Genomic DNA, 26,933 nt, shown 5'->3' with positions numbered 1-26,933 from the left:
CCATCTCAGGTTACGCTGAATGAGATTAATGTCCACCTAGGATGAACAACCGAGGTCTGTTTCTAGTGTTTTGTGTGAGGCTTATGTAACCCTAGAGTGGGGAAACCATGATACAAGAGGAAATAGAGGAAAAAACAAAGCACACGCGGTGGACATTTGGGACTGTCCCAAAGATGCACTTGAAAGCAGCAAGGCCTCTCTCAGCACCACCCAATGCCAACCACTCCCCAAACTAGTAGCTAGGAGAACAAGCTTCTTTCAAGACAGAAAACCTTACTAAGTGCCCTAGAACAGACTGTCTCAGGGAAATAACAGAATGGGGGCCTAAGAACAGGGCTGGTGGCCCAGGCCGCTGGGCAGCAACTCTCTTTCTTGTGGGGGGGGGAAAGACAGAAAGCAAGACTGGAGGGGCGGGCTCACATTCAGAAAGGAGGGGCGGCTCCCTGGAGCAAACGGGCTGCCCCAGCAAGGGCCGGCTCCCGGGCCCCGGGGGGGGGGCCCGGGGGGGGGGGGGGGGGGGCGACTCAGAGAAGACACAGCTGAAAGAAAACAATTGGGCCTCTGTCCCTGTGACACTCTGCCAACTGCCAGGGGAGGAAGGTGACGGGGACAAAGGAAGGATGGAGAAGCAGTTCTGCCTTAGTGGTTCCCACCCAGACCTGACTGCAGCCTTGGACTGTTCAGCAGGAAGGAAGGATGAAAGATACAACTGCCCAAATGGCAGAAAACAACTTGTGCCCATCCTTCATGGGACATCTCTACTGGCGACACCGAAGTAACTATCAGGAAAGGGAAAATAAGTTCTGGAAATTCACCATCAACTTATACAGCCAGAGGCTCAGGACAGCAAACCCCATGGACGTGTGGCCCAAGCAGGATCACACCTGGTGTATTTCACCATGTGCATCCAGGAAACCGCTGCCAACATGCCGAGAAATGCCAGGCACTGGGTGAGATCGTTTTTCAAATGGTGACACAGCAATGTGATTTCAGGCAAGTGACTTACGCTCTCTGCGCCTGAGTTCTTCTCATCTACTACATGGAGGTAAAAACAGTACTTGATTCATAAAGGCTGTCACAAGGGTTAAATGAGCTAACACGTACGGAGCACTTAGGAACGACGAGCGACACACGCTGAATATCTGACAATAGGGGCACCTGGGTGGCTCAGTCGGCAGAGCGTCCGACTCTTGATTTCGGCTCGGGTCATAATCCCAGGGTGGTGGGATCAAGCCCCACACCAGGCTCCACGCTGAGCATGGATTCCCTCTCTTTCTCTCTGCCCCTCCCCTGTTCTCCCTCTCTAACAAGAAAACGAAGTTTATTGGAAGAATATGTGACAAATAAAATACACATTCTTCATGATCATCCCAGATGTACTCAGAAGAAAACACATTCATTCAGAGAGGTTAAAAGATTGGCTCAGCCATCGAGAAAATGCAAATCCAAACCGCAAAGAGAGAGCACATCATCCCTACTGGGGTGAGTATACTGAAAAGGTACACGAGGGCATGTTGCGGAAGGCGTGGGGAAATCAGGCCCTTCACACGCGGCCGGTCAGAATGTGAAACGGGGCAGCCGCTGTGGAAAACGGTCTGGGAGTTCCTCAAAAGATTAAACACAGAGTTACCACCCGACCCACAATTGCTCTTCCAGATAGATGTCCACAAGAACTGCAAGCACAAACACCCTCAACAAAAACTACGTGGGTGTTCACAGCAGCATTAGCGGTAAGAGCCAGAGAGCGCAAACAACCCCGGTGTCCACCTACAGAAGAACGAACACACAAAGTGTGGTATATCCATCTGATGGAATATTATTAAGCCTTAGAAAGCAATGAAATTCCGATATGGGCGACAACACAGGTAAACCTTGGAAACACTGTGCTTAAAGAAGCAGACCCAAAAGGCCACATATTGTACGATTCTGCTTCTATGCAACGTCCAGCATAGGCAAAGGCACACAGCAGAAGGTTGCCTAGAGCCAGTGGGTGTTGGAGGAAAATGGAGAGCAACTGCTGATGGGTGCACACTTTCTCTCCGAATGAGGAAAATGTTCTGGAATTGGTTGTGTGGATGGTTGCACAACTCTGCCAAGACACCAAAACCCACTGAATTGTTTGCTTTAAATGCATGAAATACATGATATATGAATTACAGCTCAATCAAACAGTTACCAAATAGAAACTGCTTTTACTTGAAGTCACACAATCAGCAGGCTGCTGCGCCGGGGCCTGGAGGTGAAAGTCTCTGCTCAGCAGCCCCTCTGCGGCCCCTCACGGGCCTCCTTCCTGGTGGTGTGGGCGTGCTGGCCTCCGCTTCTCTGATATCTCCAAGTACCAGAGTTTATGAGAATTCATGCAGCCATGCCAAAGAGAAACTAGACTAATGTTACGTTTGCCACACGGAGATTTTATAACAAGCACACCTCGTCCGTCTCACCTCATCACTATTCCTGAGGTTTCAGCAGGCCACTCCCCACGCGTGGGGCCTTAGACAGGGTCCTCTCTGTAGAAGTATAACCAGGTTCTCTTCCGGGACGAGGGGGGTGCGAGAAGAGAAGGTGTAAGAATCACACGTACACACTCTCCCCACCCGGTTAAACCGCGAAGGCCCGGGATGTGGACAGCAGGGGCACAAAGGAGTTTCCACCTTGTCCTTCCCGCCCCAGACCAAACGAGCCTGAGGCTCCTCCCGGCAGGCCAGTGCAGTCATTCAGCTCCACGGGGCTGGAAGCTCCTATCTCTTGGGAGGACTGGCCGTGCTCCCACGCACATCTCTCTCCAGGTCTCGTTCACACCGGTCCCCACCCCCGGGAACCCCACCAGCTGCCTCCAGCTCTCCTCCCCGGAGCAGCGTTTGCCTCCTCAGGTGTGCACGCAAGGCCTAGAGCAGCCCGGTCAGGAGGAAGGGCTCCTCCAATTTCCTAGCGCACCAGCAGAAACACAGTAGTGCTCAGACGTCACCAAATGAACGAGCAAGTGAGGAGACGGCAAGGTGCCTCCTTTCTGTCAGAAGAGTTAAGGCCCTGAGTGCTCAGCTCCCGGGTCTAATTACAGAGTGTTGGGTCAGGGCAGTCATCGCAAAACAAGGTACCAAATGGAACGGCCAGAGAGAGTCATTTCCAGTAAGCGCCCCTCAGAACAGGGTCAGAAAACGAAGACGCCCAGGTCGGTAGGCTAGGTCTACTGGCCCACGGGCATCAGCTGACATTCATTTCTGTTCCTCAACCTTCCAGAACACTCTGGCACAAGCAGCGGCAGGTCTCTGTCACCGTGACAGAGCCTGCACCTCGGCTACCCCCCGCAAGGAAGCTGTGCTTGGGTCACAGAATTCTCTTCACATTTACTCCTCACAGACACCATCCAAAGTGGGCAGGATCCCTGCGTCTGTGTGGAGGGGTGGCGGCTCAGACCCCCTGAGAAGCTGAGAGGGCTGTGCAAGTTGGGAAGGAACCGAACCAGAGGGGGTGCTCCTGGCCTGCTGGAGAACCCACACGGCGCCACCCGGCGGACAAGGCTGTCTGGCTAGCAGTCGGGATTGGTCACATGGCCAGAAGAGTCCAGAGGGCTGCATCTCGCCGCCACCGGAGTCCTCCTTGCCCTAACCGATCCTCCCGGCCGCACAGGTCCAGCATCCCTCCCCGGCACCACACGCGCTCTACCCACCTCCCCCCTGAAGCTAATTAAACTCCTTAGGTTAATTTTAGTCCCAGGATTTCGACACTTGGGGTGAGTCGAGATGCCGGGGTCATTTCCTAGATGACACCTCAATCGTCTCTGAAATGTCGGCCCCCAACGGTAGATGGTGTTGGGGTCGCAGGATGAGACCCCTCCCTCAGGCTGTGAATGTATTCTACACGCTGAGCCCATAGCTGCTAAAGTCATAAAACATTCCTCCTGTTTGGGGAAAAGTTAAATGCTCATTGTTCCCAAGAAAACACCCTACCTCATGTTCTAGGAGATGTCCTGTTGCTAAAAAGGAACAAAGAAGCTTTACTCAAAGATTTGATTATTCCAGCTTAAAATAAAACGAGGGCATCAGAAGTCAGGGAAGTCGTGTGCAAAGGGCCATTGTCTGAGGCAGGATGTAAGGAGAGCATATTTGAAACCAATCTGTTTTCCTGCAGAGAATTATGCTTCCATCTTTTTCAATACTCTTTTCACTCCCGTGATGTCTTGATACAGCAGATAAGAGAGGGAGACGCTCGTTCACCATGAGGGATCATATGAGGAAGGAACCGACATCAACGCTGACAGCCCTACTGGAAAGTACTTAAGAGACAACAGGGGCCATGGGAGGGGCAAGGCTGCCACAGCGAGAGCCTCTGTCTCCAGCAAAAACAGATTTGCTCTGGCTAGGGCATGAACTTCAACTTTCTCCATGTAAAAAGAGAAGGCCAGACAGAAGGATCAAAGTACAAGGTGAGCTGGTTCAGCTCCACAAGGCTTCCAATTAGGCAGCTTACTAAAAATAGAGGCCACCGCTTCTAAAACAGCCAAGGTGGCCGGATCCCAGCAAAGCCACTGCTGCTCTGGGGTCGGGCAAACATGTCCAGTCCGAGCTTCCCTCCAGCACTGCGGATGGTGAACACAGGACTCCAGAGCTAGGGTAGGACAGGGACAGTGACAGTCACTGGTTCCTCCGTACACGAAGCTGACCGGACCAGAGAAGGAAACACGTGAGGCCTCCGTAGCTCTATACTTTACCGATATTTTTTTACTCTAGACTTTCACCAAAGCAGGAAGTGGAAGCAACTCAGTCCACAGCTGCCTGGAGTGACCAGGCCTTCTGACTCTCAGTCCAGTATTCGCTTTACCACATCACCCTGCTTTGAGGGAGACCAGACCTCAGGGGGCGGAGGGAACAGACTGAACACCTACGGGCAGGGAAGAGGAGAGGGAGAGCCCCGCAGGAAGCACTGAACAGGACGGGCTGTACCTTGTCAGGCACACATGGGTTTTTCTGACCCGTGGGCATCCGTGCGCACGTTATAGACACGCGCTGCTTCAGGTGGATGAGTTCCACACAGGCTTTCAACTCTCGGGGCACATGCCAGACTGGTTACAAAAGGGATGAATAAGTGAGGTCAAGCCACAGAAGGGCACGGGGTCTGGGTAGATAAAAGCAGGAGGAACAGCACCCAACTGCTTTTCCAGAGGTAAGCCCAGAACAAAGGGCACGGGACGGCTGCCTCTCTATTGCCCCAACAACCCTCGAGAAGCTTCTCGCAGAGACCTGGACGTGCCAGAGTTCTCTAGGAAGGTGCCCCTTAGCTGGGTTGGGAATGCAAAACATCGGGAGGGCGGGTGTGGCACCCTGGCCACGGAGGGGTGCACACTCAGCACAGTGGCCACCTGACACTCGTCTCGTGGACCCCTCAAGACCCCAAGGTGAAGGCTATCACCAGGGCACCAGATAACTCCAAACAATAGTAAATAACATGCACAAGGTCCTTGCTATTGTCAATACTGCTCTCAAAATGGTTCTGAAGTTTCTGTGTTTTATCTTAAAAAGAACATGGAAAAACATATTTTAAAACCTGGGTATAATATTACCAAAATGTTAACCTCGGCTTCCTGGGTCTGAGAGCAGAAGGGGCTTCCCTTCAGGGTGAAGCCTGCCTTCGCTTTGCTCAGAGGGCCTGACGACGCGAGCAGGACACGGTGGCCAGTCTCCCTTTCCTCTCCTCAGTGCCTAAGATGGATTCCCCAAATGAAACAGGAGGCTGCGAGGGACGACCAGGAAACACAGCTCCCTGAGTTCTTGTTTAGTGTCCACAACCCTAAAAAGCTGTTATTACTCTCCCCCTTCCACAGATGAGAAAATCCCCATTCAGGAAGCTTACAAAAAGCATTCCCGGTCAGCTAGCAGGCGGCAGAGCTGGAATTTGAACCCACACACACCAAACCGTATTATTTTCTGACAAATTGCTTGAGAACAGATTAATTGAATTTAGCTTCGTTTTGATACGCTGCACAGGGCGTGCAAAGCCCCGCCTGGAACAAGCAGGGAGCCTGGACGGCACGGGTTGGCTGTGTTGTCTTCCCCTGCATGGTGTGGACGCTGGGCTCCCCCGGGCCAGACTTCCCTGGGGTGTTCACGAGGGGCAGCAAGGCGCTCTGGAACACCTGCATCTCAAGTCAGAGGTCCTGTGTGATGGAGACCTCTCGCTTTCAGGCTAACTTGTCACCACTCTAAACCTGTGTCCTGTGTCCATCCAGGTCACCTGTGCCCACGAGGGCTGCAGTGGAGAGACAGAGCCTGGCCAGAGTCACTGAAGGACTTCTGTTATGGATGGAATGTTTGTGTCTCCGCCCCCCCCCCCCCCCCCCGCCCCCCGCCAAATTCCTGTGTTGAAACCCTACTTACTGCCCAACAGGATGGTAGTAGGAGGTAGGGCCGTTGGGAAGTGATTTAGGGTTAGATGAGGTCATGAGGGTGGGGCCCTTAGGAATGGGATTCGAGGCTTCTCAGGGTCAGAAGAGAGCCTATGTCTTCTCTCTGCTCTCTGCCACATGAGGACACGACCCAGACGTCAGCCATGCACAATCTGGAAGAGGCCTCACCAGATCCTGGTCGTGCTGGCACCTGCTCTTAGGCTTCCAGCCTCTGGAACTATGAGAAATCAACTACATGGTTTTGTGAGCCTTTCAGTCTGTAGCACTTGTTACAACTGCCTGGACAGCCTCCAGGAGTTGGTCCCCCACCCAGCACGCCCAAGGGGGGATGCCACCCCTACAGAAGGATGGTCCACGCCGCCCTCTGTGGACTGCCCATGTGACAAGCTGACGTCAGAGAGGTGATGCCTGGAAGGATTTCTCCTCTGGGAATAACTAAGCAAGTAAACCTAAAAGGACCTATCATCATTTAAACCCCCAAATGTTCACAGCAGAGGATTTTTCTGGGTCTGTTTATCTTTTCATCTTTGTGCTTTCCTGTTTTTACAAACTTTATACAATAAATATGTTAACTTTGTAACTAGGAAAAACAGTTGTAACAGCAAACAGTTTTTGTGGCGTTTGCCCTCTTGCATGTGACCAATCCCCATGGTTCAAGATCCAAATCCATTCTTTACGTATTTTTGTCTACATTTATTTTTTTTGTTCAAAAAAATATTTTTTTTAATGTTTATTTATTTTTGAGAGAGAGACAGAGACAGAGACAGAGCGTGAGCTGGGAATTGGTAGAGAGAGAGGGAGACACAGAACCCGAAGCAGGTTCTAGGCTCTGAGCTGTCAGCACAGAGCCCGACGCGGGGCTCAAACTCATGAACTGCGAGATCATGACCTGAGCTAAGTCGGACACTTGACCGACTGAGCCACCCAGGCACCCCTAATTGTCTATATTTTAGCCACAGATTTCCTTCACTTTAAGATATCTGAACGGGAAAATTCAGTTACAAGAAAAGTCAATGAAGGGATGACTTTTCACAAGAGGATACGGCCACCTGTGAGTGCACTTAGGTGCGACTCAGTTACACTCGGGAGTCCCCTGACAGAAGCAGTGGGGGTGTAGTACTGGGCGGCTCGGTCCTTCTATGACTGGGCAAGAGCTTACAAAGAAGGGGCCTGGTGAGGAAGAGGAGAGGAAGGAGGAGGAGGGCTGAGAAGCAAATGGCTTTCAGCTGGCTCCCCATTTACAAGGCTTGTGCCTTTGACATGGCTATTTTTGGGTTTCTGAGTGGGGGGAAAAAGAAATTCTTCCCACAACTGCCTAGCTTGGCAGCTCCCTTGCCCTACACTCCCTCTCCCTGCTCCTCCCCGCCCCTCCCCAGCCCCTCCAGGACGAAGGAAGCAGGCCCTTGAGCATTCCTCTCTGCCTCCAGCCACCCTCTTACCCCCCACCCCATGCTCTTAGAGTTTCTGTAGGCCTCACCCACTTGCCTGTCTCTACAGAGCTGGGAAAATGTGGAAATAAATAAAGCCTCAATTAGGCAGGCATCCAAGGTTGGGGGGGGGGGGGGGGGGGGGGGGGGGGCTGGGGCTCTGTCCCAATCCAGGAATGCCTGAGAAAGCTCTGGGAGCCTCAGGCAGCCTCTGAGGTTGGAGGCTTCCCACAGACTCCTTTTGGGTCTGTGCTGACCAGGCGGGGCCAGGGGCCTGGGAGCCCGGTTTCATCTCCACACCGAGGCTCACATCTTGCTACCCACCTTCCCGTAGGAAGGCCTGGCTTCCTTTGGCCTCCTCACACACAGAAGGAAGGGAGGGGTCCTCACTCACACCCCTTCTTTCTTCCTTCTTGATTCCCTTCCCAGAGCAGGAGGCAGGACCCTCAGCGTGGACCTGGACCCAGGCACGGTGGCAGCGCTCCAGACTGAACAAAGGCAGTTTTCCCCTTTTAACTGTGGAAACTCAGCATTTCTTATTTATTCCATTCTGAGCCTGGAAAGAGCAATGAGAGCGAGATCTTATTTCTTCCCCCAAGTTGAGGGGTGGGGAGAGAGAAGCAGATTCTGTAGGGACGAGACTGGGCGGGGAGAGGCTCACAGATATTTTTAGAGACATGGGAATTCAGCAAGCCCCTTCTGCGGCCGGAAATGATCTTGTTTCAATCCCAACTCTGAAAGGCAAATAGGTGGTGGGGAGTAAGGGGCCTGGAAGAGGCAGAGTGTGGCAGGGGCAGCATCGGACTCCAGGGAAAAGGAGAGACGCGCTGAGGGCTAAGATCCCCGCAGGCCACTTCCCTCTCTGTGCTAGTAGTGTCCAGTCTGCTTCTGCACGTTTAACAGCTGGGCAAATGTCACCACTTCACGGCAGCGCGGGCCAGCACTGAGTGAGAGCCGGGTGCCAGCCGGGCCCCTAGCAAGGCCACCCTTCACCTGCCCGCTCTTGGCCCCCTAGCTCTCGGAAGTACAGGGAGGCGGGGGAAGAGGGGGATGTGCTGAGAATGTCAATCCCCAAGCTCCCTTTGCTGTTAGTTCCGGTGTGACAGTGGAAAAAGAAAATGGGACCTAAAATAAGATTTTTCTGTTTTACTTTTTTTTTATTATTATTATTATAGTTACTATTTTTTAAGGGGGCTCCACGTCCAGCATGGAGTCCAACACGGGGCTCGAACCCATGACCCTGAGATCAAGACCAGAGCTGAGATCAACAGTCGGACGCTTAACGGACTGAGCCACCCAGGTGCCCCTAAGATAAGATTTTTCAATTATCTGCAGGATTCTAGTGAGTCAGGCTAACTCAGTACTTTAAGACCACAAATATGGTCCCAACCGTCTGCGGGGTGCCTCACTCAGAAAGCATCACTCTACAACCTTCAGCACGGCCACACAAAATCTGGGTGTAGGACACAGAGAAAAGGGAAATGCGGAAGGTGGGCAACCAGAACACCCTCCTGCAGCTGAGGAAATGCAGAATTTCTGGAGTGTGATCCAGTCTGTACCCGGCAATTCTACATCTGGCAATGTTTCCTAAAGCATTATACTGAATAAAGAAAAGGGGGAAAAAACCCAGAAAACAACTTGAATGTCCAAAAATACAGAACAGGAATCAAGTACAGCCAACTGATAGAATAGTGTGTATTAAAAAGACCGTGCTTCAAAATAGGAGTATACAACTACACACTCTAAGAGGATACACAAACCATGATATTAACAGATTTTGATCTCTGGGTAATAAGACTTAATGGGCAATTTTGTTTCTACATGCTTTTCTGTGTTTCCCAAATTTTTCACCATGACCATGTTTCACTTCTGGCATTTGCGGGGAAATCACTTTTGTTTTTAGCCCCACCTTCTACCACGTTGTGTGCTCTGACCAATCCTGCCTTCTGTACCGATCACTCCCCCTCTACCTAGACACACCTTCTCACCTCCACCTCCACATTATTCCTAACGTGGCCTTTTCCAAGGACTTCCAGAGCTTGCCAGACTGGCTCCTGTGCCTAGCCAGGGCATCTGTGTCTGTCTGTCTCTCTTAGTACTTATGCTCCCCATGATGGCTGACTCTCTCCTTTCCCTGACTATAGACTATGAGATTCTGGAGGGCAGGGATGCTTCTTTACCTTTATTTTTTCCAACTCCCAGCCTGTCCATGGCACCCAACAAGCAAGCAACAAGTCAAAATGAATTCAACCTCTCTCCTGGTTTCCAAAGGTCCCAGCAAAAGAGTCATCAGGAAAACATTTGGTGTAGGGAAAAGGGAAATACAACAGTGCTACGTGGCCTTGGGATAAGGACAGGCCTGAGCCCCTGATCTCCCTGACGGTATTTCTCAAGGCAGCCAGGGTATCAGTTGCAGAACCTGCCTCGTCTACGACAAGGGTCTTATTGTTGGTGCAAGTAGGTGACTGGGCCTGATCAGTAAAGGGCCTTATTCGCCAGAGGGAGATTAGATAAACTGTCTCCCTCTAACTTTTCTTGGAACAGCAATCATCATTAACCCTTGGGTTTCCAACCAAAAGAATGTGGAATTTCAACTATTTATGAAAGTATTTCTTCCTCATAAAAGGTGTTGAAGCAAATTATTCCATTTTCAAACATTCAATTCAGGAGACAAATGCACATACACCCCCTAGCAGGCATGTGTGCATTCACTCTCAAACACAAACACACACACACACACACACACACACACACACACCCGCCAAGTACATACAAAGGGCCATACAGACCCGGAGCCACAACGTGACCCACCCATGACAAAACAAGGAGAGAGAACAGAGAAACAGAGGGGTGGGGAAGGCAGGAGTGACTGACCAACAGGGGAAAGCACCACACACCCTCTGTCTTCCTGAAATGCATGAGAGGGGCCTCCAGTTAAACATGGCCAACAGAACATAGCAGTGTGCTCACGTTCCTGCTAAAACCTTAATAAAAATGGCCACAAGGGAATTTGTAGAAGGTATAAACTCTCAAGAACTAAAAACTAGAGAAGAGACAGCAACAGATGTGGGATATTAAGTGTTGGAACACAGAAGTGGCTACATGCACGGGGAGTGACTTGGTAGAGCAGAGGAAGCTTCTGGCCAACACTGCCTGGGAACACCAGCAAGCTCAGGGTCTGGAGACCCCAGGCATCTGTGACCAAGGAGGTGAGGCTAAGAGCAGGAGGACTGGTCAGGGCCTGTGCAAGCAGTCAGAACGGGGGCCAACTCCCATTAGCAATAACCAGAGGGTACTCTCTGGAAAGGCTCTGGACCTGGGGTAGTAGGCATCACTGGGGCAGAGGGGAAGGAAGGGTGGAAGATTCCTGAAAAGTTGGGATTCCCCCAACTTAAAGTCCTTCTGCTGCCCACAGGTCTCCCTAGCCTGCAGAGGAGAACTGTACCTGGGGAAACCGATGAGCCCGAGAGAAAAGCCTCCTAAAACTGGCATTATCCATAGACTGAGAGGATTTATATTTGGGGACATTTGAGGGTCCCCCTGAAGTCACCAGTTTCCTGCCTGATTGTCCCTCCAAGGCAAGGTCAACCAGCCGCCCCCACATACACCTGCATTTGCACAGTCTTACTCTTAAATACAAATGCACAGCCAAGAGTGACTACTCATTGAGAGAGCCCAAGACCAAAACAAGGACAGAAAGAGAACCAAGAAGAAAGGGAGTCAGATCAGGTACAGAGTAGAATTTCAAAATAACAATTATGAAATTACTGCATCCATGAAACATGAATAAGACGCTATAAAAAGGGACAAAGAACAAAAAATGAGCCCCGAGAAACCAAAAATATGGTAACTGACATAAGAATCCGAATGAAAATAAGAAAACAGGACATTATCTGGAATAAGAAACAAAAGGGTTTAAGGCAAGGTTAATGGAATCTCAGGCATAACAAAGCAATGCAAGAAGACAGTAAAACTTGAGACTCCATCCAAAAGAACCGACAGCCACATAGGAGTTCTAGAGGCAAAGACCAAGAAAAATGAAGCAAAGGAAACCACCGGAGGAAAAAAATACAAAACAACTTTCTGGACCAGAAGGACAGAACTTTCCATGTTGAAAGGTACACAGGCTTCTAGTTCAATGAAAGAAAACAGATCCATACACCAAGGTATATCTTCATGACATTTTAGAACTCAAGAGATAACAAGAAACCTTCGAGGTTTTCAGAGAGAAAATGCCTCCGTTTACAAAGGATCAGGAATCAAATCCTTCGTACATGAGCTTCTCAACAGCGAAGATCTACAAGTTAAAGACAAAGAACAGTGCCTTCAAAATTCCAAGGGAAGATTATTTCCGGCCTAACACTCCACAGCCAGTCCAGCCACCAATCAAGAGTGTGGGCAGGAAAGGCATTTTTAGACATGCAGAGTCTCAAAACTCAAAAGGCTTCACTGAACACAGAATGAAGCAAAAGAGAATGATCTAAGAAACTTAGGAGCAGGAAGAAGGGAATTCCCAGGATGATGGAAGGCAAGTCCCAGGTCAAGAGCTATGCAGCAGGCCCGGAGAAGAGCCAGTCCAAATTGGAACAAGAGGATAGACGGCTCCATGCAAAATGGTACCAGGACACGAAAGAAAAGAAAGAAAAGAACAGAACCATTGCACTAGGTACTTGCCCACACCAAAAGGAGTTTTATAGTTCCGGTGGGAAGTTTAGGGTTCAACTAAGATTATACAGACAATCAAATGAAGGGGGAGGGTGGCAATTATTAACTGTGAGAAAAGCCAAATACAAGGAAATAAATATAATCATGGTTTACTACCTGGCTTGAATGTGCATACTTTTCACATTTCCTAATAGTTTAAGCCCTACTGATTTCACCCTCCTACCTAATTTAACTGTACAGAAGGAAGGAAGGAAGGAAGGAAGGAAGGAAGGAAGGAAAGAAGGAAGGAAGGAAGGAAGGAAGGATGAGAGAAGATGTGAGAGTCTGCATGTGCCTGCACATACGTGTGCACACGTGTGGCAAAGCCATGCACGTGAGAGAACTAAATCCTATCTCATGGTGTGCACAATCAACAGAGAATGCCTTTAAAAATTCAAGAAATAGCAGTATAAATGTGTTATTCGCAAACACAAAAGTCAGCACTAGAATCCTCAAGCTACGGGAATTGGAAATGGCCTCCTCTGGGAACAGGCTCAAGGGTAAGGAGGAATAGAGCAGAGTAACACTCTTGTATTTTAAGTATCATGGTTACATATTTGGCTTTCTAAACTATGTACTTATATTACTTTGAAAAGAAATTAAAGCTCCCGTGATACCTTAAAAATTCCCTCCTGGCCCATTTTCAGCTGTCAGGTATATCAGAGAACACAGTAAGACCCCCAGGTAAATACTGAACTGTAGGAAATGGATACAGAACCCTCTGAAATACTGCCTCTCTATCACACCAACGAGAAAATAACTTCCACAGATCTGGGAGATCGACTCCCCAGGGCCCTCAAATCAAGCAGGCAGCTCTGGACACAACTTCTCTTTAGGATGCGTTCATAGATCATCTTCTTGTTGGGCAAGGCCACTGAAAAGAAAAGACTGTTCCTCCTAAGTCAAGGAGCTCAAATAGGGCATTTGCTGGAGGAGAGTTTACCTGCTGCCCACAGGAGTTATGGAAAGATCATCTCTCAGGTTGTTAACAGTTTCAACACTTGATTTGGGGCTTTCATACAGTTTAAACCAAATAACTGGATGTGTTCTAGGCAAATGCTTTTCTCCCAGATGGGAAAGAGCTAACAATATGTGGAGGGAACCAGCGTGGCCAAAACTGTGACCAGGCTATCAGAAGTTCATACGTGCTATTAAATTAAAAGACTAAAGGTTCAATACAGAAGACCTCTCCCGTCTTCCATCCCTCACATCATTGCACAGGCCACCCTTACAGCCTCCCTTTGGAACAAACACCTGTGACCTCCCCAATGGTTAGTGAACGGACGAACGAACAAATGGAAGAGATACGTGCTTCCACGTCCATTCCTTTCTGCAGATAATTGGGCCTTCCTTTCCCTCTGGGCACTGGTGGCGGCCCTCCCCTGGCCTGGCTGAGCACTGCTCTGCTTGCCTCCAGAGGCCACAGCAGTAGGACGAGGAGTCTCATCCAAAGAAGACATCTTGACATCCATCAACGTCACCTACATGAACTTGTGTCTTTCCCTACAGGGCCTACGAAGAAAAAAAGATAAACGTGGCTAAGTGACCCTATGAGGAAATGTTCACTCCTCTTTCCCTACTTTGGAAAGGCAGGACTTGTGTTTATTTCAGTAACAGAAAGGCAGCTAAGAAGCTGGGCACAGTGATCTGATCCAGTGGGCCAACAGAAACAAATGAAGAGAAAGAAAGAAACATCAGGTGAAACCTTTGAGAATTCCCACCAGCCATGCTCTGACCTCTCCATGCCCAACTTTCACCCTGGTAAGACAGAGAGAAGAGAAGGGTTAGAGACGTGCCCCTTTCTAGACCTAGTGCCTGAGGACAAACAGGGCTGTTGTTTGTGTCAAATACATGACGTGAACTGGTGTGTGTCTGACACGGAGTCAGAGTAGTTACCCTTTTTCTCATCATTTAACATGCACTTTCCATACGATCATAACAAGTCTCAGCATAGGAAGCAGAGAAGGTTAAGTCTGGCGACACGGACAATGTCAGTTGAGAACGGGGGACCGAGCGTCTGCCACAGTTTGCCTTGGAACGCTGCCTATCCTCAGAGGAGGGACAGAGATGCCTTGGAGGATATGCTGGAAGAAAGCAATGAGATTGATTATGGGCCATCTGAGAGAGCCCAAGAGAGTGAGGGAGGGAGAGAGAAGCCCATGCCAGGCAGGACCCGGTGGGGTGTTCGGGTTATTTCTTGCTGAGGGCTCTGGTCTGAATCTCAGCCCTGCACCTGCCCTCTCCCAGTGCAGCAGCCACAAGTCAGCATGGAGCCACATGTCAGCACGAAACAGCCAAACCCCATCTTCAAGGATACTTTGACTGCACTTGGCTCTCCCCAGTGTCGATGTTGATGTAGAAACCCGGCCCAGGCAAACTTGGGCCGGGGCTATTTTCCTAACCTTTCCTCATTAGAGCATGGATTGTGCTCTCTTCTCCATCTTGGAATGGAGTCCCTAAAATATAAGAAACCTGACGTGTTCTCTCGCACGTGCTGCCATTCTGCTACCCCAAAGCCCAGGTCCATCCTACTGCCAATCTCCTGGTTCTTCCCCATCTTTGTTTCCTCAGCTTTTCCAAGGCTGGAAGCCCTAGTGGCTTCCTCAGCCGGGTGCCCGACCAACCGACTGCATGACCCCGGATGAGGCGGGTCCATTCCTCCCACAATTACTGAGGGCTTACTACAGATGCAAGGGCTTGCTGGTACAGAAAATAAGGAAGTGTGTCTGTTTCTCAGTAGCTCATAGCTCGTTAAGGACCCCACTCTGTTCGCACACAATCCCAACTCCAGACAGTGAGAACCACTGCATGGAGGCAGAGATGTGTCCCTGTAACCTACCGGTGAGTGACTGAAGTGGGTGACTCCTCTTCCCCTCCGGCTTTCAATTGCCTCATCTTTCAAAGGCCTGAGGGCTAAACTCGAGGATGTCTCCGAGGACCCTCCCAACACCACACTACACCCACCATTCCCCTGGTCCCTTCAGATGCAGCCAGGGCGCCCCCCTGCGTTGCTGGGACCAGAATACGTGCCCATGCAGTCGGGTCTCCTGAGAATGCACTAGAAGTCAGGACCAGGCGCGCCCTCCACACCCAGGCGTAAGTAAATCTCGCTCCACCCCAGTGGGTTCTTCGGACATTAGCTGCCTCAGGGGAATGAGGAAAAGAGGTGGCCTAGCCCTCTACTGCCCCTTGTCACTTCTCTGCACCAGCCGGGTACGCGGTGTGTCAACAGGTGCTAGTAATCCACCAGCCTTAGCACCAATCACACGACAAAAGTGTAAAGACTTCTGCTATCATTTATCCTGCCATACCAGAGCTCTTCAAACATTAACCAGGCAAAGCTCTGGAATCCCCGAGCCAGTAGGGGTGTCTGGGCCCCAGCTCAGTGACGGGAACTCAGCCAGAACAGCTCCACCCACCGGGCCTTCGACCCATGACTTGATGCACGAAGCTCAGCTCTCTTGGGGGAAAAAACCTTACCCTTGGGCCAGTTACTGCTCTCTCCACGGACCACGTGAAGGATTCAATGCGAACCCGGGGAGAACAGCTAGCACTGTGGCAACGTGATTTTTCACCTCTGCATTTATCACAGAGGCTGGCTTGTTCCAAAAAAAGGTATGTGGCTACCTGAAGGAAGTGAACCTCAGGCTCCCGCCCCAGCCACAGCCACCATGCCCTCGGACAGACAGCCAGACGCCACTGAGAAGCATCTGTGCACGCAGATTTCCAGCTGGGGCCCGTGCACCGCAAAGCACCGTCAGCCACCGTGCATCTTCACTGGTTGACGGGAAGACAGCTCCAAGTCTCACCAGCGGGTTCAGAGGAAGAAAAGCCAATGATTCGTATTAGACTTTGAAGGGCATCTCATCCACCTCCCTCCCACCCAGGCAAAGGTACAAACAGAAGCCCAAAAAGGTTACCTGACAAGGGACGGAGACCAAGTTAAACAGAAGCTGGGCTGGAATCCCAGCCTTGGAATCATGCCTCGCGACCCTCAAGGCGAGGTGCGCCCATGTGGCTAGAAGTGGGGCACAAATGGGACCGTACAAAGTCCTTCAAGGCGTCCGTGGCTTTGGGGAGTTGCGGTCCTCCCCCACCCGCACTCCCGCACCTTAGTGTGCCACGGGGCTTGGTAAGCAACAGGACATTCGTTGGAAGTCAACAAAACCAGTCTTGCCACCAGGATGCACACTCCTTAGGAACAGCACGGAGATTCTCCTCTCCCTCCCCACTCCCTGCGGGCCATGCCATGTGTAGCGCCTTCCACTCTGAGGGGCTCATCTCGTCTCCAGAACTGACTCGAGTCAGAGCAACCGCCAGAGCTCCGCAATGCTAGTCTCCACGCTGCCACGACCCAGGCAGAATCACTTCTCCGTCACCCGCTCTGTTGGAAGGGCTGGTCCTTCCAGGCCCTTCCCTACCCTGACATCTACTACTGACTGACTCTGAAAACAGACACGTGACACTCGCTGGGGCCCGTGACATCAGGGACAGTCTCTGGTGGCGCCATCTTTTCCTTTCCTCCTCTATGTCCTGCCTTTCCTCCTCTTCCATTCCCAGTGCCTCCGTGTCATGCCTGCCTGCCAGTGGCCCCCGTGAGCAGTGCCGAGCCTGGCCCAAACCAGAGCTGGGAGGAGAAGACGGGGGGGGGGGGGGGGGGGGGCGTGGATAACAATGCGAAGAGGAAGCAGCCATATGCCCTGATTACTCGGAAGTCATTCTTCTGCCAGGAAGGGGGGAGCCCTCCCCACCATCTCTCAGCCTGGTCTAGGTGACGCCACTCCGCCCTGCAGACCCGGGCCAGCTCATTTCTCCGGTGAAACCTTCCAGGTGGAGTCAGCTCGCCCTCCCCTGTTCCCAGACACTTTGTGATAGCTTCCATTATCATACCCTCTGTGTCGGTTGAGTAATGGCCCCCAAAGACAACCGTGTCCCAATCCCCAGAACCTGTGCATGTGACTTTAGATAACAACAGGGACTCTGCAGGTGTGATTAAGGCAAAGATCTTGAGATGGTAGAGGAATCGCTTATCTGGAGGGCCCAATGTCATCACAAGTGTCGTCTAAGACAGAGGCAGCCGGAGATGTGACAAAGAGGAGAAGGAGATGTGACAACAGAAGCCAGAAGCAGCAGTGACCGAGGAAGGGGCCACAGGCTGAGGAACGCAGACAGCCCCTGGCATCTGAAAAGAAAACGACACGGATTCTCCCCTGGAGCCTCCAGAAAGAACCAGCTCTGCTCAGAGAAATGGATTCTGGACTCCTGACCTCCAGAACAGTAAGAGAAAGAATCTGTGTTGTTTTCAGCCACTAGGTTAGTGGTGACTTGTTATGGCAGCCGCAGGCAACTAACACCCGCCATGTTACGTATCATTATCAGTCGTCCCCTTCATTCCCAGAATGAAAGCACCTTGGAGTTCACTTCTGACACACTTTAGGCACTCAACAGATGTCTAAGAATGAATGACTCATCAACATGCACATGCACAAGGCCTGGACCAGCCCTTGTGAAGGATGCCCCTTCCTTAAGATCCTCCACCTGCCTGCCTACTACGGCTCCTGTGATTTCACCAGTGGAAACACCCCCTGGCTTCAGAGAGTTCTCCCACCATAAAGAATATGCCCTTCCTTTCCCTTCCCTTCCCTTCCCTGCAGAGGAAAAGATTCTTCTGGAAAAGTGTTTTGTGGAGAGAAGGGAGGGCAGGAGAGATTAAGACCCACACACGTTAAGCTGCCTACCCACAACTAATACTTTAAGTGGCTTGGCTTACCAGGACAGCATTGCCCATGTCCCAGGGAGTCCAAAGCAAAACACTCAGTCAGGGAGAGCGGGTGCAGGGGCAGCAGGGTCCTAACCGGGGCGGGGTAGAGTATGAGGGCCCGAGAGGTAAGGGTGCCGGGACTTGGCCCCTGGAGAACTCTGCGGCCTGGCTTCGCGCTACCCAGCCCCACGTGTGCATGTGTGTGTGAGCACCACATGTGCACATGTAAACATACTAGTACGACTCGCTTGGCCTTGTTTTCTCAACCCCAAATGTTTTCTGTTGCTAACTTCTATAAAATGACTCTTTTTCGACAGTTCTTTCCCTGCTGCTACTTAATTAGTTCCTTAACCAATTACTCCAAGCTGTTCGCTTTCCTAATACCCAAAGTCATTTCTCTCTCTGCGGGAGGGAGCCACCCAGCCCGTTATCACAGACTCGCCGCAGGCCAGCCGCAGCTGCCGCAGAGAAGTCCGCCCACAGCTCTGAAGATCTCCAATAGGGGTGCCGATCACAGCCCATCCTCGGTCGCTATCCCGGCGCAGAAGAAGGGCCACAGAGATCCCTGTGCACACTCCACAGAGGTGCTGCTCCCACCCCTCCTCCTGTCACTGAAAGAGCTGTGCACACACAAAGGGCTGGGCAGATGGCACCCAAGTGGACAACGGGACATAAAACCATATTCGGCCACCTCTGTTAATGAATCATGGGTATCCAGAAGCCTTCTCGCTCAGTACCTGCGGGCGCACTGGGGGAGGCACAGAGAACGTGGGTACCTCATAATGGCTCATGGACACTGAATACAGGCAGGCAGCTAATCACTATCTTGCCGCCCTTGACTCACCACTCATGTGACTGGGAAGGAAGGTAAGCACACTGGACGGTCCCAGTGAGACAGAAAGGCACTCGTTGGATAACCCGAGGTCACCAAATCCTCAGTGCTGTGTGAAAGTCAAAGATGGCGGGCACTCCGTGGGAAGCCTTCTTAAAATCTTTACAACAGTGGGGCGCATGGGTGGCTCAGTCAGTTAAGCGACTGACTTCGGCTCAGGTCATGATCTCATGGTTTGTGAGTTCGAGCCCTGGGTCGGGCTCTGTGCGGACGGCTCAGAGCTTGGAGCCTGCTTCAGATTCTGTGTCTCCTTCTCTCTCTGCCCCTCCCCTGCTCACGCTCTGTCTCTCTCTCTCTCTCTCTCAAAAATAAATAAATATTAAACAATTTTTGTTTTTCTAAATTTTAAATGTTCACAACAGAGAATCAAGCACTGGAGTCAAGACAGTAGACCCATTTACCACACAGTCAGCTTGTCCCATCCCTAGGTATGTTATTTAATGTCCTGTCTGTGCGGGCAAATACCAGGCCCTGTTTTGAGGTGCTCACTGACCTAGAGAGGGAGACCGACGTGGCAGAAGTGTCTCAGGGATCAGGGACAGAGGAAGGAGGATTACATGTGACCTGGACCCATGTGGGAGTGGTACCTGTGTCTTCTCTTGGTTCTTGCAAATAATTCAGGGTTACCTGCAGCAACCCCCTACTGCACCTGGCAAGGATTTCTTTGTTCCCATCTCCTTAACCCTCTTTACCCACTCATTCCTGCATGTTCTCTCTTTGCTCTACAAGGCTTCAGCCATCCATGTGAAAGATTCTAACTCCCCACCCCACACTTAGGCCCCTGTATGTAAAACAGCCCTCCCCCCCCCACCTCCCCCACTCCCAAAGGGCAGCCCATAGGCCACCGATCAGGACCAGGCAATCAGAACCTGGCTGCTTACCGCACACCTACTGGTTGAGTCCCCAAGGTCAAGATTGTTAACCCCCTCCCTTGGGTTTCCCCACCATAAAATGGAGGTCTGGACCGGGTCATCTCCTGAAACCCGTCTGCTATAACAGAGTCTGCTCTGTTCTTTATCCAAATAGCCCCACGGTTAACCACTGGTGGCTTTCATGCCCCAGCTGCTCTGTATGCGAGATATGTCACCCGGGCCAGCATACAGAGTTGTAAATGACAAGAAATGACAAGAAAAAGCTACCAGAGGCAGAATGCTGCACTTTGCAATAATGCCAGGCTCAGATGTCTTAACAAGCCCGTGTTCCCAAACTCCTCCCCAACTTACTTTAAAAGGAAAGGAGGGGAGGGTCTTAAATTTGGTCCCCGGTTTCATTTCCATTTGTCCTAAAGGTCCCAGAGAGACACAAAGAAAAGGTCCCTGCATCTACATGCTTCTTGCTAGTGGGTGAAGTCGTGTGCATCACAGTAAGTCAAACAAAAGGAAAAATGGCATGTGGCACTTGTCAGCTTCACCACTGACCCCTGAACTTTGACAACAGGATTCAGCTGGGAAGAGTTCCCAGTCCCACCTGGGTGAAAGTGAGTCATTCCCTGCTCACTCACTTTCACGTTTCGTAACATCCACTTCCTGCAGGAAGCCCAGAGGCCAAGCACAGAGGGCCCTCTTATGACCCATCCCTCACCCTGTCATCCACTCCCTGCCACCAAGGGACACAAATTCCACCAGGACTGATGCCTCACCTTCCAGCCAAGGGACTGTTACAGTATCACTCCCAAAAAGCTGAAAATTGTTTTTTGGTTGTCGAGACGAAGTAAAGATGGGATAAGGGACACATCAAAGACCCCCGTGTCCAGAAAGCTAAAGCAGGCGGGGGTAAAACACCTCCATACCCCGGAATCACCTTGTACACAGCCCAGGCTGTGCCCAGCCCGACAGCCAGCAGGCCGGGCCCTGCCCCTCCCCTCCCCTCCCCGTCTCCCCGTTACTTTCTACTTCTTGCAAACGTCAGCCCCAACACGGGCCCCAAAGTTAACCTAGAAAGGGGAGTCCTATTCACACATCAGCCCACATTAGCAAAACACTATTTTTGCAAAACACTATTTTAAAAAGTCCATTATTTTGGAAAAATAAGTTAATTATGTGGTCAAGGCAAGAAGAGGTGCCTGGCCTGTGTAGGCAACGTGGCCTAGGCCTTCACGCACCTGGATAATTCTGCCACAGGAGGTCCGTCCAGTCACAGCATATTCTTCAGTATGGCTCGGGGGGGCTGGTGAAGAAGGGGTTGGGATTATCTCACAACTTTAACTGACAAGGCAGCAAACTGCATCCATTCTAAATGCTGCAGTGAGGTTCTCTGCGGAACTGCACTTCAATTCAGAGCTCTCCCAACCGCGTATGACAGTGGCCAGAGACCTCAGCGGAACCTGCTGCATCTGTAGGGCCTCAGGGCTTGCTTCCCCTCCCAACGGCTCCCCATCTTGCTCCAGAGGCTGGGTAGGGAAACCCTTCCAAGTTCACGGTCGGTTTCTGAAAGTGCCTGTATTACCACAGCGAGCACGGGACTAGCAAAGAGCAGCTGAGCAGAGGAGGGGAAGGAGGGAAACACAGGCTGGCTGAGGCCCCGAAACCCTCATGAGGTTCCTGCGGAGGGAAAAGGGGCAGGGAGGAGGGCCCCGCTCAAGGCCGCTCAGCCAGAAACAGAGGAAAGAGATTAAAACCCACATTTACTGGACTCCTAAACCAACACACCCTCCTTGCATCCTTCAGGCTCCTGGCACCCAGACACAGCAGGCCTGCCTCCGTTCCCTGGAAGCGGAAACCTTGTGGAAAAGAACGAAGGCCAAAGCAAGGCTGAACGCGTGATCTCAGATTCAAAAGTCAATTGAAAAGCATGGGACTAATGCACACAATACCTTCCCAGGTTTGCCGTCTCAGCCCTACCCCTTGAACATGAGGGTTCCCTGCATCTGAGGAAGCTTCTCTGCCTCTGGGCACAGGCACAGGGAGGCACCCTTCACTCTTCTGACCCTACACCTCTCCAACGGACGTTCATTCACCAGGACCCCAGGCCTGAAGTTACTTTAGCTCGACTGGCTTGAACACACAAGGGAAACTACTCTCACCGCCAGTTTATGGCTACAGACAAACTCGAGGGGTGGGAAGGATGCCGAGGGCCCAGCCTGGCCCTCAGCCAGCACCATTACCCTCCCCCATTCAGGCAGCAGCTGCCGGAGAGTCGGCCGTGGCCAGACACAGGGAAGGACGGGACCGGATGGGACCGCCGGGGAAAAGACACCATCATTCTCCCAGAAGGTGGCTCACCTGTTGACAAATCCCAGTTCCGTCACTCAGAAGTTGAGCGACCCCACCATATGCCTGGGCCTCAGTTTTTCCGTCTGTGAAATGGACACAACAGTATCTATCGAGGGAGTGTCACGAGGAAGACATCAGAGATCCTGCCTGAAGAGCCAACACACACGCAGCACTGGGCCAAGCACGCTGTGCCTCCCCGATCTCCATGACAAGCAGGAAGGTGGCCAACGTCCTCTCTCTCCTTTCAGAAGACTTCTCTGACCCTCCAAACCACCATGACCCCGAACAGTGTGCACATCGTGGCTTTGCTTTGATGTTCAATCTTCCCGTGCTCACGGAGGGGTCCCAACAGACTGCGTGAGGTTCACCACGAGGGGGACCTCCTTTCGGCCATGTGTTCTTCCCCTGCAGCTTGCCTTGGATACAAGAGCCGCCGCGGTCACCAACGGATCGGACACATCAGCCCTTCTCTGCCTCGGAAAGCTCCAAGCGAGGAAGAAACAAAGCCAGAGCCTACAGAGGAGGGTCTCGAGCGTTAGGGCTTCCTAAGCATCACAAGCAGGGGTTATTTAAACTCTGGAAGGCTGGGCCTTGCCCTCAGAAGATTCTCATGCAGGGGAACACCTGGAAAAATATGCGATGGGGGACAGAACAAAAGAACCTCAGAGACAGTTCCTAAAGACAGTAGGGCCAAGCTGTGACGCCCCTCTTCCACACTCTCCTATGGCCCTGGGCAGCTGCCCACCATTCAGGGCACGTGACACAACCCCAAAGTAGGTGAGATCTGACAAGAACCAAGCGGGCAAAGGTCCCGAGATCAAAGCAAGCTCCGGGATTCTGACAGGAGGCAAACCCTTACCGAGGAGCCGGGATCCTACCCCGTTAGCACTTGGCATCTGCGGAAGAATGCTCTCACCAAGCTCACCTCGTGACACAGAGACAGATACTCTGAGCACAGACACCCCAGAGCCACTTCTCTGGCCGGACCTCTGCATTCTGTGGGATGGACAAACCCACGGCCGCCCCTGAAAAGGGCACGTCTCCAAGGACCAGAAGTGTTTTCCCTACGATGCCTAAGGATGTGAACGAAGCTAAGGGTCCTCGGCAGCGCGGCCCCTAAGAGTCGCGCAGCTCCGGTCCGTCCTGACTCTCAAGGCAGAGGATGGCGAGGTGCCCCACGAAGTGAAAGGCAACGACCCTCAGTACCACACGCTCGCCACGGAAGCGGAGCTACACTCCCTCTACGGCGTCCCCGCGGGAGGAACCCGGGGTCCGTTTGCTCCAGAGCCCAGATGGTTCAAGAGCATGAGACCAGCAGAACTTTTAAAACAAGGAGATTCTGACACCTGCTCCAACGCGGACCAACCTCAAAGACTTTATGCTCAGTGACATCAGCCAGACACGGAAGGACCAATACTGTAGGACTCCACTTGTATGAGGTACACAGAGTCGTCAAAATCAGAAAGCAGAAAGGGGGTTGCCAGCGGCCAGGGGGCAGAGAGGCTGGGGAGTCAGCGCCACATGGGGCAGAGTTTCGGGGCTCTGCAGACGAGTGGGGCTGCCAGCCGCACAACAGTGGAGTCTGCTTGGCCACACAGCACCACGCTCTTAAAGACGACTGGAACAGGAGGTATTGTTATACATAGCTGATAACTTAAAAACAAAACAAAAGAACCTTACACCGTCTTTTTGGCCTGGCTTCTAGGAGCTAAAAGCAAGAGGATATGAAGGCAAGAGAGCAGACCACAGCTCAGCAGGTACGGTGCCAACAGAGCCCTAGAGCCACACGGCCCGGCGCGTTCCACCGCAAAACTGGAGGCCCTGCCGTCGAGCAGGACTTGGTGCTTCCCTGAGAAACCTTCCAGTGGGTGACCCTTGGGCTCCGACGAAACCAGTACCTGAGCTTTACGCCAGTCTCCAGAAGCTTAAGGAGACGGGGCAGAATCTGGTATGATAATGGGCAGGTTACAGAGGAAGAAACAAAAGCAGAAGAGACAGGGAGAAGTCTGGGTTTCTAGATCCTCTCCTCCGTCCACTCCTGAAACACCAGCGGCCCAGCCAAACTGCTCAGGCTCCCACTTGTCTGTGAGGCTGCCCTGAGCCCACCTCACCTCAGCTTGTGTTTGGGAAAATTTCTTTCCCTTTTTTGGGAAATGTGCCTCTCCTCCACACCCACCAGTTACAGTGTATGTGGGTGTATCGAGAAAGAAATTTCCCAAAAAAGGAAAAGCGATTCGCAAAGGTTAGCCCCATCTCAGAGCTGCCGGGCAGAGAATGGCAACAGTCAGCCCGTGGAGCGGGACTAGGCCTAACGGCTCCAGACCCAGCAGAGGTCTCAGAACGAAAGAGCCTCTGGAAGCAGCCCCTGAAGCAGGCACGGCCCCAGGGAGTACAGCCTCCCTTCTTCTCCCGGGACCTCCTGACAACCGCCATGCCCTTGTCCGTTCCAGCCCAGGGGGGCCCGGGACAACCTTTCTCACACTGTTCTCTGGAGCCTTCCGGAGCGCGTTCTCCCCTCCAGTAAGAGCTGGAACACACAACACACCTCGTGCCTCTCCCGGAAGCTGGTTACTTCAACTCAACAAATATTTACTAGGCCTGTGCCACCCCAGCAAGGCCCCGGCTAGATGATGGAGACAGAGACCAAGAATTATCGAGGGCCTAGTGATGGAAAAAAAGTCACCATCTAGTTGATAAGATAACATTTAAACCAATGAAAACAAACAATAATTATCGTATAAAAGTCAAGTAACAACTTGAAACAGATTGTGACTCGTGTTAAGGGGACAGGCCAGCCCTAAAATGCTATGACGTATTACAGGCAGTAGAGGAGCTCTGAGCAGGAGGGTCGAGGGGGGGGGCGCGGGCTCGGCAGGAGCAGAAGGACCAGCAGTGGCTACAGGCTTCCCGGAGCCGGGGCCGCTGCTGTTAGAGACCAACCAACACCAAGGTGTGGCCATTATACAGCACGGTGGTCTGAGCACAGCGCAGGAAGTGGTACGTATATGCTCCCTGGGTAGCAGCTACGCACATAGGCAATCCTCCTAGACCTGTGGACTCCCAATGTGCGGGGCCCCCGGCAGAAACCACTGCACTCCAGGAACAGGCCTATCCCATTCCACGTCTGGCATTTACCACGCCAGCCAGCTGGCTAACGCTGCCCCATTCACCTCCCCCACTCCCAGGAAATCAGACAGTGGAGTCCTTCCTCACCTCAAGAACAGGGGTGAAAAAAAAGCAAGTCAAACTTATATTTTAATTCAAAAAATAAAAAAAATTTTACACAAGCCACTGACCAGATCACCCGGGAGGGTCTCTCAGCCTTAGCACTGCTGACATTTGGGGACGGATAGTTCCCTGTTGTGAGGCCTGTCCCGTGCGTCACAGCAATCCTGGCCTCTACCCTTAGGTGTCCAGAGCAACCTGCACAGTTGCAAGAGTCGAAGATTCCAGACGTTGCCAAGTGGCCCTGAGAGGCACAGCGGTCCCCAGCTGAGGACCATGGCTCTACTTTACGTACTCAGAGAAACTCCCAGCACGGCTGCGTTCAGTTCAGACAAGAGCCTGCCTGCAAAGCTCTCCCGCTCCAGGTCTCAGGACCCTGCCAGCCGGGCAGAGGCAGGCGTCTAGGCATCGGGAAAGCTGACCTTTGGGTTGGGGCTCCAGGATTCTGGATTGTGCTCACTGGGGAGTGGCCAGGAAGAACAAGGCCTGATACGGACCACTGGGGTGGGAGAGGCCCCTCCAGCCCTTGCAAGATAGAGCCCACCTGCAACGGCCGCCAACGCTGACCATGGGCAGCTGGCATCTGACTGCCTCCTTCACCCAGCCTCTTGTCAATTGCAGGCCAGACGCTTTCCTGCAACTTTCCCCCAAAGCACTTTCCTAACACAACAGGGAAAACCCTCACACACCTGAGATGCTGCTTTAAAGGTATTTCAACACAACTGACACTGTCTTTTTTCACTCACAGAAATAATGCCTCTCTACTCCCTGGAGGTGCAGTGTCTCTGCAATGCCCACACTAACATTTCAACACTAAATGGCACACCAGGTCAGCCTCTTCGGCTCCAAGGTCATCTGCCAGAAAGTGGCCCATGGCCCAAAACTCAACTCTGGGCATCCCCCACAATGCCCTCTCTGTAGCCCACACTTTTCCCGGGGCTTCTTTTCCCATGTGGCTGGCACGGTCCCACCTCTGCCCCAGCGGCACGTGAAATAATACCCAACCAACATTTGGGTTGCTGGGAGACCAAAACGTACTGCAAGGTGTCAGTACTCACGGCTCACCAGCCTCAATTCTTTAGGAGCAGCTCTTGGGATGCATCATGTGCTCTCCATTTGTGCAGACACAAAGGCATCCACGGTAGCCACCCTCGCTTGGTACATGTGCAACTGAGCTGAAGGGAACAAAAGACCGTACTGGACTCCAGTAGACCTACAGAAAGGTTTCCTGACCAGAATAATCGGTCTCCAAGCAAAGTCCAGGGAACTCTTTTTCAGGAGGGTTCACGGTGTAGCCCAGCCTGGATGTAAG

The 26,933-nt window shown here is 51.9% G+C and overlaps 1 protein-coding gene across 9 annotated transcripts in view; it reads right to left on the bottom strand.

Moving 5' to 3' along the window:
- MPRIP (myosin phosphatase Rho interacting protein) overlaps positions 1-26,933 on the bottom strand; it is a 329,117-nt gene that overhangs the window by 90,386 nt on the left and 211,798 nt on the right. Inside the window, exon 3 of one of the 9 annotated variants that reach the window (XM_049637988.1) lies at positions 22,406-22,479. The exons of the other annotated variants lie outside the window; for them this stretch is intronic. Within the exon in view, the coding sequence (XP_049493945.1) occupies positions 22,406-22,479 (74 nt within the window). The remainder of the gene's footprint in view (positions 1-22,405; positions 22,480-26,933) is intronic. 9 annotated transcript variants of the gene reach the window in all.

Source organism: Panthera uncia, chromosome E1, assembly GCF_023721935.1.
Source record: "Panthera uncia isolate 11264 chromosome E1, Puncia_PCG_1.0, whole genome shotgun sequence".
Classification (NCBI taxonomy): domain Eukaryota; kingdom Metazoa; phylum Chordata; class Mammalia; order Carnivora; family Felidae; genus Panthera; species Panthera uncia.
This window is presented reverse-complemented; position numbering and strand designations above follow the sequence as displayed.